Below are 13,598 nucleotides of genomic sequence, written 5' to 3'. Positions count from 1 at the left end.
TGCATCTCAAGAAGGCCTTTTCCCTTTAAATCTGGCTCTGATGTGCTTCAATCAATAAAGACAGGAAAAGAAAAAAAGAAAAAAAAATGGCGCTATACCAGCCCTGAGCCTAACTTATAGATCACCTGCAAGTTCACAGTCCTATGGAGACCACCTGACTGCAAGTTCACAGTCCTATGGAGACCACCTGACTGCAAGTTCACAGTCCTATGGAGACCACCTGACTACAAGTTCACGGTCCTATGGAGACCACCTGACTGCAAGTTCATGGTCCTATGGAGACCACCTGACTGTAGGTTCTGTCTGCTCTCCATCAAGAGTCCTCTGGAAAGAAGCCCAAACAGCACAGAGAGCAGGGTAGGTGGTCCCAGGAGTGTGTCCACTGACTCACCTGCTAACTGACTACACTCACATGAGGAACAACAAGCCAACTAGTAAACCGAAACCAGATGGCACAATTATCAACAAATGAAGGAGCTGCTCTTTTAGCTCACCAAGTTTTGCAGTGGTTGAAATCCAGGAGCAGATTAACGCAAAGAGAGAAATGACTTTTCTATACAGCTCATTGTCAGAGAAAGTGAGCAACCCAATGGAGAGCTACTGCATGTATCAAGGGAGTAAAGGAGAAAAAGCACATGATCCTCAGCATGATTCGGACAATAAGGTTAGTTACACACACACAGCAGCAGCACAGGCAGCACACATACTCCATATGAATGACCTCAGGGCGAGAGGAGCCGCTGGCTACTTTCATGTACGTGCCACTGCCTCACCAGACACAGCAGAGCAGACAGAGCCTACTGTCAACTGTCTTTACAAAGCATCTTCTGATGTCGGGTGCCCTATCACATCAAACCCACAAGATGATCAGGTCATGAATCTGGAACTACCTACCCTGCTTGCTGGCAATGCTGTCCCACTGTGAATATCTCCTCCCAAATCAAAAGTTGTCTCCTGGACGGCTCTATTGAGATGAAAAAGAAGCATAAAAATTAAACTTCAATTGACAAGTTAGTACTCCTAACACAGCAAGAACAGATGAGTATTCCATTGTACAAAGATCACTAATAAATTCATTTACTTTGACACATAGACTTTAAAAGAAAAGACAGTAAATATGTGAAATTTTCTTATTAGGAGGTATATCAAACACTCTCATGATCCTGTTTTTAAAACAATATATTAATAACAAAAATCTGGGGCTGAAGAGACGGCTCCATGATTAAGAGCGCCTGGGGCTCCTGCAGAGGTCCTGAGCTCAGCTCCCAACACCCACACAGTGGCTCCTCTGTAACTCCAGTCTCAGGGGGTCTAACACTCTCCCAACACCCACTCAGAGGCTCCTCTGTAACCCCAGTCTCAGGGGGTCTAACACTCTCCCAACACCCACACAGTGGCTCCTCTGTAACCCCAGTTTCAGGGGGTCTAACATTCTCTTTTGGTCTCTGTGGGCATCAGGCGCACACATGGTGTTTATTCATTCATGTAGGCAACACACACACATAAAATAATAAAAAATTTTAAAATACTACAAACAAAACTACATTTTCAATAGGAATTAAGCAGAGGCTTATTTGTGTTCTTTGGCACAAATAGAATAAACACAACACATTGGTCCCAACCTAAGGGGGAGGAGCCTGACGATGCCGCCTGTGGGCCAACAGGAACAAGACAATGGCGTCCTGTCCTAACCTGAGAACTACATGCTTTAATGCTAAAGATGGACTGAAACAAGGAAGCAATTTTTTATTAGAAACTCCCCTATATAATTTTCAAAATAAAATAAAGTACTTTACGGCGTAAAGCAGTACCATGCTCTGAATGAATAACTTGTAAGAAGTTGAAATTTTTTTACTAAAGACTAAAAAAAAAGACTAAATCATCATTAACTTTCTACATCAGTTTAGGGACTTGAGGGATGTGTGAGGATAACTGATGTGTGAATTTTCTACATTATCCATCGAGCAGCTCTATGGTGTTACTGTGCTCTGAACACTGAGAAAGGTATGACTCTTAGAGCCAAAGGCTGTAACATGAGGCATCTGAGTCAGCATAAAGTCGCTTTGGACATGAGCTAGATTCCTGCTCACACATCCAAATACGTAAATTAAACAAAACAAAACAAAACCTGTAACTGCCCACATGCCCCGTCAAACATCAAACATATATCACTAAGTGTCCATATCAGAAAGAAAATGCTAACTCTGAACAGTAACACCCAGTCTAAAGTGCCAGGTCTGTGAAGACAACCAGTGGCACATTAAGTAGATGGGCCCCTGTGAGCTTGAGGCCAGCTTGGACTGCACAGTTTAGTTCCAGGCTAGCTGGGGCTACATGACCAGATCCCGTCTTTAAAAACAAAACAAGAAATCCAGCCCCTCCCCTCCCCCCACCACGGAGGAAGCGCAGTGTAGAACCCCCAACATGCTGGTTTATAGGTTAGCTTGTTTTTCTATTCTTTGAGCAGACGGTTACACTTCTGTGGACTTAGACGTTTGTTTTAAATAGCACAAAGAGTTATGCCATCTGTTTTTCGAAAATGGACTAACCTATAATTTCCAAATTTTATTAACCTTTAAAATAAATAATAAAGTAGCTAAACAGTGTATGTTTCAAGAGTATTACCAAAAGGAAAGTCACTCCACACACACACACACACACACACACACACACACGCCACATTAAGAAACTACACTGTGTGCTCATTTCAACAGCACATATTCGGAAAGTGGAACAATACAGAGAAGATTAGCGCGGCCCCTGCACAAGGATGACATGCAAATTCTAAAGTGTTCCATATTTTTTTGTTCAGGCAGCAAACTGTCCCTGTCATTTTCTCATTTTAGAAGCTGCTAACTTGCACTTCCTCTCTACTTAGGTAATTAATTTTATTTCTTCTCAAGTCTCTGATGGAGTTGAAGATCAGATAGTTTAGTTTTACAATTAACCTTAGTTCTTTAGCGGTTAAGACGTTTTTAGGTCTAGATAGATGTTTTTAAGTTGATAATGACAAGATACGATAGATATTGATTTACATTCAGAATTTTAGATGCACCAAGATATGAAAGATGTTTTCTTCAAGGCTGCCAAATATAAATAGCCAAACACTAAGAATGTAACATTTATATAACTCCTGGTTTTGTCATGGTTCTTCTTGCTGTAGGTTGTTTATTATAGATATGTGTAATAATATAAATGTATATGTAAAAAATATTTAATAATAAAAAGATTTCTTTTAAAAAAAAAAAAGCCAGCCAGTGGTGGCGCACTTGGGAGGCAGAGGCAGATGGATCTCAGTGAGTTCAAGGCCAGCCTGGTCTACAATATGAGTCCAGACAGCCAAGGCTACACAGAGAAACCCTGTCTCGAAAAACCAAAAAAGGAAGAAACAACATTGCAAGACCGTAAAACAACACTAGGTGGCACTCCAGTGTTCTGGGTGTTAAGTGGACTCTCCTTGTGTTCTAGGTGTTTTTTACAGAGTGAAGGAAGGAAAGATTTTTAAATACTGTTAATTATATAGAGTGATGTTCTAAAAAACAACAGACGAGCTTTAAAAGTAACTTTAAAACCAGTCAGAACACCAGACCTCAATTAAGTCAGAATGTTTCTACTTTTCTGCTCTAAAACCAATCAAAATTTATAATAAACTCCAAAATTCATAAACTGCATTTTGATCTTTAAAAAAAAATTACTTTACACAGGTGAGTGCTTTGCTTTTGTGTATTTAAATGCAGCACGTGTGTGTGGTGCCCACAGCAGTTGTGAGCTGCCTGATTCAGATGCTGGGAACAAGCCGGGTCCTCTGCAAGAACAGCAACTGTTCCGAAGCACTAAGTGGTATCCCCAGACAGAAGACACAGCACTGAGTGAAAGTGCCCACCTGCTGCCAGCACAACGTGAACTGGATGCACAGGACTCACAGGCAGGAGAGCAACCACTCCTGCGACATGTCCTCTCACCTCCAGAAAAGAGCGGGCACACAAAGATGCACATGCACGCACAGAGAAAAAAAAATTTTAAATAAACTAAAAATAAAAAGATAGTTCACATCTGATTGAAATTACTTGATAGCCCACACACTGTACAACCCTTCAGCTGATCTATCGCACTCACCCGGGTTTCTGTCTTGGGCCCTTGACCATCAGGCCTCCATCCACCGACCTCTTAGAGAGAACGTGGTCCTGGATGGGGTCCACAAACTTAAACACATGTGAGGAGCCAAACTGAACTTTCATGCCACTCTGCAGCATCGTGGTCTCCGAGATGCGCTGGCCATCCACGTAGGTCTCGGCATCCATACTTCTGGGTGTCACAGTGACCACTCCATCCATGTTGGTGACATCACAGTGATGAGGCTGGATTCCTGGACCAAACAACTATACAGGGAAGAAAAGACAGTTCCGCCATGGAGCGCACAGTGTTTAAAACTGCAGGTTCTGCTACCATAAATACAGTCTAACAAGCCCTACACTTTCCGCTTTCTTAAGTAGATTTCTCTCTAACAGTGTAAAAAAATACCAAAATAGTTGGGCATTTTTAACATCCACGACCTGTTCCACTGTTCCCATGACAGGGTTGGGAAGCAGGCCAAGTACGGTTTTAACTACTGGGTTAAAAACTAGTGAATCATGAATCAGAACTAAAAACCCAAACATTTTACTTCTATACAAAAACAAGAAGTAAAGAGTAAAGGTGATTTGGTCAAATTCAATGTCCAATTCTGACATTCCTTCTTCAAATTTTTTGTCACACTTTGTTTTAAGTTCTTAAGAAAGGTGCTCGGCTACTGCTGACTGCTAGGCACAGTGAGAGCGCCTTCTCTTTCTAACATAAGTGAACAGTACGGGAAGAATTTCTGTGGGTGCATTTTGGACACAAACATGTAATGTTGTCTCCACCCTAAAGCAGAGGAAAGCGACTCAGAAAAGATGAGTGACTTCCAGCTGAACACAAGCCTATCCTTTTCACTCACTCACTTGCGGAAGCTTCCTGATGGTGCTCACCAATCACTGACAGAAGGAACTACAGTAAAAGGCTTAGGCAGCAGACATCATCAAGTACCTGGATGGAATTGTCCTCAAACTTCTCTGTCCCAACTTCAGTCACACTTAATTGCAGGCGGTATAACTTCGGCTTGTCTCTGGAGTCAGAGCCATCTGTGAGAAGGAAGAGGAGGCGCAGAGCTCCAGGGAGAAGTCTAATGTTCCTATGTTGACCTTACTGAGCTTTACTTCTCAGGAACTGACTTCTCCAACTGAACTAGATACAGAAGCCAACCAGCTTCTGTTTGTACAAACTGTTGGGTGTCAGGAACCGCAACACCTTCTGATTACACGTTTTTCGTAGCACTCCCCTAGGTCTCCCCGTGACTGAGGATGGAGTTGTACTGCGAAGTCACCACCTCATCCCAGTGCCCTCGCAGGGCAGAAGCACCACGTCCTTACAGTTCACAGCACATCGCTGGAGTGACGGAACAGGGCTTTCACAGTGCAGCTGTCTAGTTCATGCAGAGCTCCTGAACCACAGGCCTAGGAGTAAGTCTCACATGATTCCAACATCAACCACTGAACAGAAATGCTAATGAAATGCTTAACTCCCTTGAAAGAACTGGGGTGAAAGGTAAAAAGAAAAAGCTGTTTTCATTCTTTAATTAGCTCTCTGAGAGCCTCACACATGTTTTGATGGTATTCACACCACACCTCCACCTCCTCCAGATTCACACCTACCCAACTCTGGCCCCTAAAGAAACTGTGGGGCCTAAGTGCCCCAGCCTGACTCTCTGTGTGGGGAAAGGAGCGGGAGGAGAGGGAGCAGCACTTTCCACACACTGCACCCCATTACTAGGAAGGGTGTTCACTGGAGACCCCTGTTTTCAGAGTTAATAATCCCAGGCTTCCACCACAGCTACAGCATTCAGTGTAAGCTGCAAAGGTTTCCTTGAAAAAGTGCCTGAGTCTCCACAGTCCATTTCATGGCTGCCCCAGTGATTTTCAGCTACCCTGTCAGGGAACCCTGAGTCAGCTGTGAGAGGGCTCAGCAGTGTGGAAGGAGCATTGAAGTCTCTCAGCTGTGATGCTGCCTCAACTGTTACAGGCAAAAGGCACCATGAGTACCTGAGCTCTCTAGAACTGACTTTAGTGTTGGAGGATACAAAATAACATTCTACTGATAGAATTTTCTATTTCTGAAATGTTATCAAAATCTCTAACACCTGGGTGATGTGAGATGAGACCGGAGTACGTCAGACAGGCTTTAATGAACATGCGGACTCTCCTATGTGAGCTCTCTGGGCTGTTTCCTTTCACGCTGGACTATTTCTCATGGCTAATTGTTCTCGTAAACTCTGAGTGTGAATGAGACATCAAAACCACAGAAGCTAAACACTGTGGTGCATGACTGATCTCAGCACTCCAGAGGCCGAGGCTAAAGGAAACATTTAAAGCCAGCTATACATTAAGACTTAAAACCAAAACCAAAGGGCTTCCTGGACACTGTGTCCTAGAGTGCTGCCTTGTGTCTCTCTGACTGTCATGGACAGGTCACACCATGCTTTCCTACCTCTGATCTTATACTGCAAAGGCTCTCACAGAACAGCCCCATCAGTCCCAGCTCCGTGGTCCATGGCCACACTGGCCTTGCTTGTTTAGTGTACTAGACAGCAAGCGGCTGCACTGCAGTGAGAGGGTGACGCAATACAGTCACACCAACTACCAGGAACAAAGCGCCGTGTGAGTTACAGCCACAACAACAGCAGAGGCGTCCACAGGAGCATTGCTTACATTAACATTCTTCTGCAGCTAGCAAAGAGATACTATGTATTCTGACACCAACAGACCCAAGGCTGCTCTCCCAGTCTCTCTTTGCTTCACTGTAAAGGAAAGCCAGAGCCCACTTGTGTAGAGTACAGAGAACCTGGCAGCTACAGGACAGTGGGTGACAGATCATCTAGTCCAGACAGAGGGAGGCTGGAAGAGCCTGTTGCGTGCGACCCCCTCCAGCTCTGGACTGGAAGCTGGTGGTCTCCAGGGGAAGCTGAGGAGCACTACAGGCCAGCAGCGAGCAGACCATGGCAGACACAATGGGCTAATGAAGCCCTAGCTGGGTTTCAGATTGCAATTTCCCCCAGATTTTGTGATATTCACATACATTTAGGGAACCCATGTTTAAATACAAATCCCATGACCATCTAACATACAGCCTACAGGAAACCGCACCTAGTGTATTTAGGGTGGCTGGTGACAACTGCATCACTACATGACGCCACCCATTACATAGCCACTTTCCCCTCTAATTTCACATCAGCACTTAAAACATCTCAAATTCTAAGTGAGGGATGCTTAGCCTGTCCTCTAAGTATGAAAAGAAAACAGACCGTGGCCCTGCCCCAAAGTACGTAAAGGCCCTTTGCTCGCGCTCTACAACTCTGTACTCAGTCCTCGGGTCTGCATTCACTTCCCAGAGAGAACTTGGGAACAAAAGCAGGGAAACGACAAAAGACAGACAAACAAACAAAAACAAAAACCCCAAAGCTTCCAGTATTTTGTCTGGGTTCTGGACATGGAACACTGAGTAGATATGAACAGGAAGACGGCATGTTAATACTTCTTACACACACAGTGGCTGCTCAGTCAACACTGTTCACCTAAGAGGTTTTGTTAGTGCCCCAATTACAAAAGTAGTATTAAGCATAGCATTACCTTCGTAAGTGTGATAGCTGTAGTAGGCAAAGTGATTCCTTCTCCCTGGGATTAAGAGACATGCCAGGACCCAGGTGAAGGCAGCATCAGCAGGACAGAGACCATGCAGAACAGGTGGGAGAGGGAAGGAGGAGGAGAGACGCAAAGGGTGAGCGTCAGTGAGATGCTTCAAAGGAAGAAACGACACATTTTACCCACTAGCATTTCAGAGCTCTGCAGAGAAGACTACAAGAGACCCGAGTCAGTGTTTTAGAAACCAGTACAGACTGTTAAGGAAAATAGCAGGGCAGTAGGTGAGTCACCAGGCAGCAGGACGTTTGTGTTAACAGTGAGTTAACCTGATAGAAGGTCACCACCCCACTTGGCTTAAAGGACACATTCAAATCCAACATACAAGAAAAGTCAGCCCTGACTTCCACTCCTCTGTGATGCTGTAAACATACCTGGCACCTGGCAGGTCCTCCACACTGAGGGTGTGCACTAGACTGACAATGTGCCTAGTGGAAATATGTCCTTACCCATTTATAACATATTAATATGGGTCAATATCTCTCATAATGGAAATACTCACTCACCATACTGATCTGAACGTATCATGACATAGCTCTGATGCAAGAAAGACCCTATTCTAGCATTCAGGCCTGTCACCAAACCCAGTACGTTTAAGACAAAGTAACACTGCCTCATCTTGGCTATGAAGGCAACTCTTCCAGCCCAGAGAGTCACTGAGATTCATCTGTGCTCATCACCTGCACTAGGGGTGGTCTTGTCACCCCCGTACCCCTGGGCTGTGTACACAAGGAGCTCAGTGAGCACGGCCTAAGAACGAGAGTGCTAAGAGCTGCACTAGTAAACGTGTAGTTGTGTGGTAGCTAGCACTGAAAGAAAAGTAGCACAGAACGGCTCTTTAATCAGGATCTGTCATCTTCTACAAACAAAACAAAATATTCCATGCATTTGATTATCTGAGAGACAAGTAAAAACTAAGCTAGGATGCAAGGTTTGGGTTTAATCAGTGTTGTCACCACTCTCTCTAAGGCCTGCAACAATGTCTGAGATGCCCTGTCTGCTATCTACCAAAATCTACTTTCTACTACACATTTAAAACTCACTGTCGCTGGGCGTGGTGGCACACAACTTTACTCCCAGCACTGGGGAGGCAGAGGCAGGTGGATCGCTGTGAGTTCGAGGCCAGCCTGGACTTCAGAGTGAGTCTGGGACAGCCAGGGCTGTAACACAGAGAAACCCTGTCACGAAAAACAAAAATCAAAAACCAAAAAAACAAAAGAAGTTCACTGTCAACTGCTGACAACGAAGACTCTTCAACTACCAAACCTGAGTTCTACAGCCGACGCAACACTTTGAGGATACACCCACACCTGAGAAAAAGCCTAAACAAAACAAAACAAAACAAAAACACGGTATTTTCACTGTTGCTCTTCTTTCCTTCAGATAAATAAGCACCAACACACTCCTTACAGCATTCAGACCATAACACAGGGTGTCTCCAATTCACAGTGAAAACACAAGACTTCACATTGAGTTTACTGGTCAGAGACCTGAGGACAAAGCAGCACTGCTCAGCACTCAGCACTGGTCCTCACGCTAATCACTATGAAGCACAGCCCTAGAGCCACACAGTCCTGACCGTAATGAAGTAGCTTTAAAAACATCGCTGTTCTATTCTGCAGCGATGTCACTCAGCTATCTCCTAAGAATGTGAACCACAAAGTATGTATCTAATCTTTAGTTAACTGTAATAGCCAGCTGGGAGAAACTGAGGCAACCTTAGGAATAAAAATGAACACTGGAAACCAAAGGAGGAAGGGAAAGATCTGCCCACAGAACCATATAGTGTTTATGTAATGAATTGTTTTTTATGAACTCTGTAAATTACTAACTGGCTCTTACTTTAGTTCCTAACTAGAAGAAGATGGATAAAACATCTTTGTAATATTTAGTAATACAGGTCACATAATTCCATTTTAACTAAGTTAGAAATTATGTAATTTTGGCTGACTGATAAACACATCACATAGAGCACATACATGCAAATACATTCTACATGGGCATGTATGTAATATATGAAATACTTGAAGAATGTCAAGAGTATTTGTCTACCTAATGACTAAATAACTTAGACAACAATGCTAGATTGCAAGACTCTGTAAGCGACATAATTAGAAGACTGCCAGGGAGATAGTACTTATGACATCATTTTAGAGCAGCTGTCTAGTTACTAAGATAGGTCTCAAAGTCAGTCTGCTGAATCTAAGGACATTCCTGCTCAACACCACACATGGCTGTCCTGGACTCACTTTGTAGACCAGGCGGGCCTCGAACTCACAGAGTTCCCCCATGCCTCTGCCTCTCCGAGTGAGTGCTGGGATTATAGGTGTGTGCCACCATGCCTGGCTAATTACTTAAAACTTTCAAGTGCTACTTATTACTTTAAAGCTTGTGTTATATTTAATTTCATATAAACTGTATTTTTGTGCATGAATTAACATATTCTGTAGCCTTAAGGTTTTTTCCTTGAAAAATAAATGTCATTTATAAATGCTATTAACTTTTTAGCAGAGAGACCCCTAGTGATACACTAAAAAGTAGAAATACTTAAGCTAAAACACACCTCCTAACATGGTAGCTTTCTCACCTGGGCTTAGCTCTACTAAGTAGGGCAGCTTCTCAGGAGGAAGGGCAGAGCCGTAGCCAGAGCCGTCAACTCTGTCCTTCCCTTTCAGCGGCTTCGCCTCGCCGTGTCTCTTCACTTTCCTTGGGATGTGGTCCGGTGGTCTCCTCTTCAACTGAAAGACTAAAATCCCTACAACAGTGACAACAGCAATTATCAACCAAGCAAAGCAAGGGGATGAGCCCTGGCTGGCCACCGCTGGCCACACAGGGCCACACACATGATCTGACAACAGCTGTAGGAAGCACAGGGCAGCGCTCACCCTGCTACCTGCCATGTCACTCAGGGAAGGATGAGCTAGTCTCGTGTCTTGGTGCTCTCTGAAGAACTCCAAACAAGCAGCAGGTATAAACTGTTTTTAACTGGCAGCCAGCATACGCTAGTGAACTGCCTATTTGTTTAAAAATAAATGGACTTGCATTTATAGATAGTTCTACCAACCAATATTCACACAAAAATACATATCTACAAATCTCAGCTGACCTGATTTTTATCTAATTCAAATGAATTAACTCAAAATTCAAAACAATTTTCAAAACAAGGCTTAACTTTTGTAACTGTCTAGAATATTGCAGAATAAGTTTTGGGTTTGGTTTGGTTTGGTTTTTTTGAGACAAGGTTTATCTGTGTAGCCTTGGCTGTCCTGGACTCACTTGACCAGGCTGGCCTTGAACTCACAGAGATCCGCCTGCCTCAGCCTCCCTGAATGTGGGGCAGATTAAGTATTTTAATGAAGCAAGAAATGCACTTATTCTTGGTTTTTGGGTGTTTTTTTTTTTAAACTATGAATCTACATGCAATATTGATATGATAAGGAAGGATTCCTATGTCTTCATTAACATAACATAGAAAGTCAACTATGTCAAACTTAATGTTAGACACAGCTTTATACACTTTGCTGGATAATGACAAATATGCACACGTTACAAGCTAAGTGTTCCTAAAGTAAACACTGACATCCAAAATGCTACAATTTCCAACATGATACAAATGAAAGCAAGCCTCAGGCCAAGGAGTGGGAGAGCACCCACATGTAAAGCCTATGCAGGCTGTGTGCAAAGGTATGTATTAACAGAAAAGACGGTCATGCTTAGACCCGAGCACCTCACCATGAATGTAAATGCACTCAGGTCTGGAAAGCTCTAAAATATCAACACTTCTGGGTTCCGAGTGTCCTGAGTGAGGGCTACTCCACCTGTCTCTGAAATGGCTGTATTACTAGACAATCCTTAGGGCTGTGGGTTACCTTCTCTGTCCTGACAAACTTGCTCAAATATCTCACAGCTCATGCGGTCGATGGGGACACTGATTACAGCTCATCTTTAACAATGGTCTTCCACTGTTACTCGGCTGGCATTTCACTGGCCATGCCATTGGCATAGGTCACTCAGATGAGCTGTGTGCCCCGCAGACAAATGTACCACTGAGTTGTTGAGCAAGTTTATGAAAACAGTGGGAAATGGCACCAAAATCCATCACACACACATATTCACACACACGTTTTCCATACCATCTAACAAACAAGAGGGAGCAGAAATCACCATAGAATCTGGAGGAAAGCCCCTACCACAGTTTGCCACCTACCTTTGTCACTTGGCCACTCCCTAAAGATTTGTAAAGGACACTCATCATCATCCAGGATCACTTCCTTAGCACCTCTGTCATCAGAATGCTGGGCTCCAGGAGGAAGCATAACCTGACGGAGAATAGCTTACAGTGAATACTCCTAAAGAGCAAGTCGGCAAGTCCTCAATGCACGTCTTGCTGGTTTGGGTCTTACTCTCAGCCCAGGCTGGTCTGCACCTTGCGGCAGCCTTCCTGCCCACTAAGTACTAGCACAGCCCTGTACCTGCCTTCAAAGTGCTATTCTGAACGAGCTAAAAAACAAAACAAAACAAAAAAACAAACCCAGGAAGCACTGTAAAAAATTCTCACTCGTCACTGAAAAAGAGATTAACAAAAGTATAGGAAATGGTTTCAAACAAAAAGCTTACTTGGACAGCCAATTTGGCTCTTAAGAAGAACTAGGATAAGTACTAGCGTTTATTACAAATTTCACATGGAAAAACCACACAGAATAGTTAACCTTCAAGTAACCTCCTAAGGAGCGTTAACTCCTCTGCTGTAACCTTCTGCAGCCACCAGTCCATTTTTCACTAAAGCAAATATCTATAAAGTAAATACATGTAACCTGAAATCTTTAGTGTGCAGGCCCTGTGGGTGACTGTATGGCTACTTCTCAGTGGACTGTTTAGGTGTGTTATGTAGCCATTTAGTTATGTTCAGGCAAGTGTTTGACAGCACACTGTGCTCACTGTACCCTAACAACGCTGGCTTATGACGCGTCTTTTCTGCAGTCACCTCTCATTCTCTCAAGACTGCACATCGGAGGAACACGGCTGATGTCTGTGCAGAATGCTCTGTGGCATTTATGCTCGCTTTGATTCAGTGCAGAGGAAAGTGAGGAGCCAAGGCACTGCCTTTAGGTTCTTCATGAGACGCCTCACCGTGACCAACCCTACTAGGCAGCCCACCACCGTGCTTACACACAAGGCAGAGCACACGGCTCTGTAGGAACCTAGCATTCCTTTCCACAAGGCTCACATTAGTGTTAACAGAAAAGGAGTAATAACATCGCTGTGCTAACCTCATCTTTTTCATTAGCATTTTTATTAAATTCAATATCCTACCACTTCAAGACCTGATCTTCAATTATCTCTTTCTTTCAGTCGCTGTTTGTGTCACTCACTTTTTAGGCCTCAGGTACATGGGAGTACGAAGAGCTCACAGACCAGCCCATACACACGGTGCTTCATACACACAGACCACTCTCTAGTCTAAAGACCCTATTTCTGTTCTATTTCTTGACCTTTCAAGTCTTCATTAATTATAAGCTCTTAACTTTGTATTTTAGCAGAATAGCTAACAGAAGAGAAAATCTTAAATACTCAACAAATAATTCCTTGACTGGATAAAACAAATGAAGATAATGGAACAGCTATAGTTTACTATGGCAAGCCGAGAACATAAACGGATAATGTAAAACTCAGGTAACATGACTGACCAGGCGGCCTAGGCCTCCCGAAGAAAGCTGGCCAGACTGAGCAAAAGGCCAAAAGCAAGAGCTCCTTCAGAGAAATCAGATGAGCTTAAGAAGCGCTGCCCATAAAGCTCAAGGCTTCTATAGCTGTAGGTCCCTGGTACAG

The 13,598-nt window shown here is 43.6% G+C and overlaps 1 protein-coding gene and 1 non-coding gene across 6 annotated transcripts in view; one reads left to right on the top strand and one right to left on the bottom strand.

Moving 5' to 3' along the window:
• Afdn (afadin, adherens junction formation factor) overlaps positions 1-13,598 on the bottom strand; it is a 120,137-nt gene that overhangs the window by 56,277 nt on the left and 50,262 nt on the right. For 3 of the 5 annotated variants that reach the window (XM_051164168.1, XM_051164169.1, XM_051164170.1), the window contains exons 7-12: positions 11,977-12,088; positions 10,357-10,524; positions 7,701-7,745; positions 5,065-5,159; positions 4,117-4,379; positions 895-964 (exon numbers count right to left, since the gene is read on the bottom strand). In XM_051164168.1, the coding sequence (XP_051020125.1) occupies positions 895-964; positions 4,117-4,379; positions 5,065-5,159; positions 7,701-7,745; positions 10,357-10,524; positions 11,977-12,088 (753 nt within the window). The remainder of the gene's footprint in view (positions 1-894; positions 965-4,116; positions 4,380-5,064; positions 5,160-7,700; positions 7,746-10,356; positions 10,525-11,976; positions 12,089-13,598) is intronic. The other 2 variants (XM_051164171.1, XM_051164172.1) reach the window with 1 other exon arrangement.
• On the top strand, positions 2,699-2,804 carry LOC127205439 (U6 spliceosomal RNA). The gene has a single exon (XR_007832649.1). It is a non-coding gene; the product is annotated as a U6 spliceosomal RNA (small nuclear RNA).

This window comes from Acomys russatus, chromosome 21, assembly GCF_903995435.1.
Source record: "Acomys russatus chromosome 21, mAcoRus1.1, whole genome shotgun sequence".
Taxonomy (NCBI): Eukaryota; Metazoa; Chordata; class Mammalia; order Rodentia; family Muridae; genus Acomys; species Acomys russatus.
This window is presented reverse-complemented; position numbering and strand designations above follow the sequence as displayed.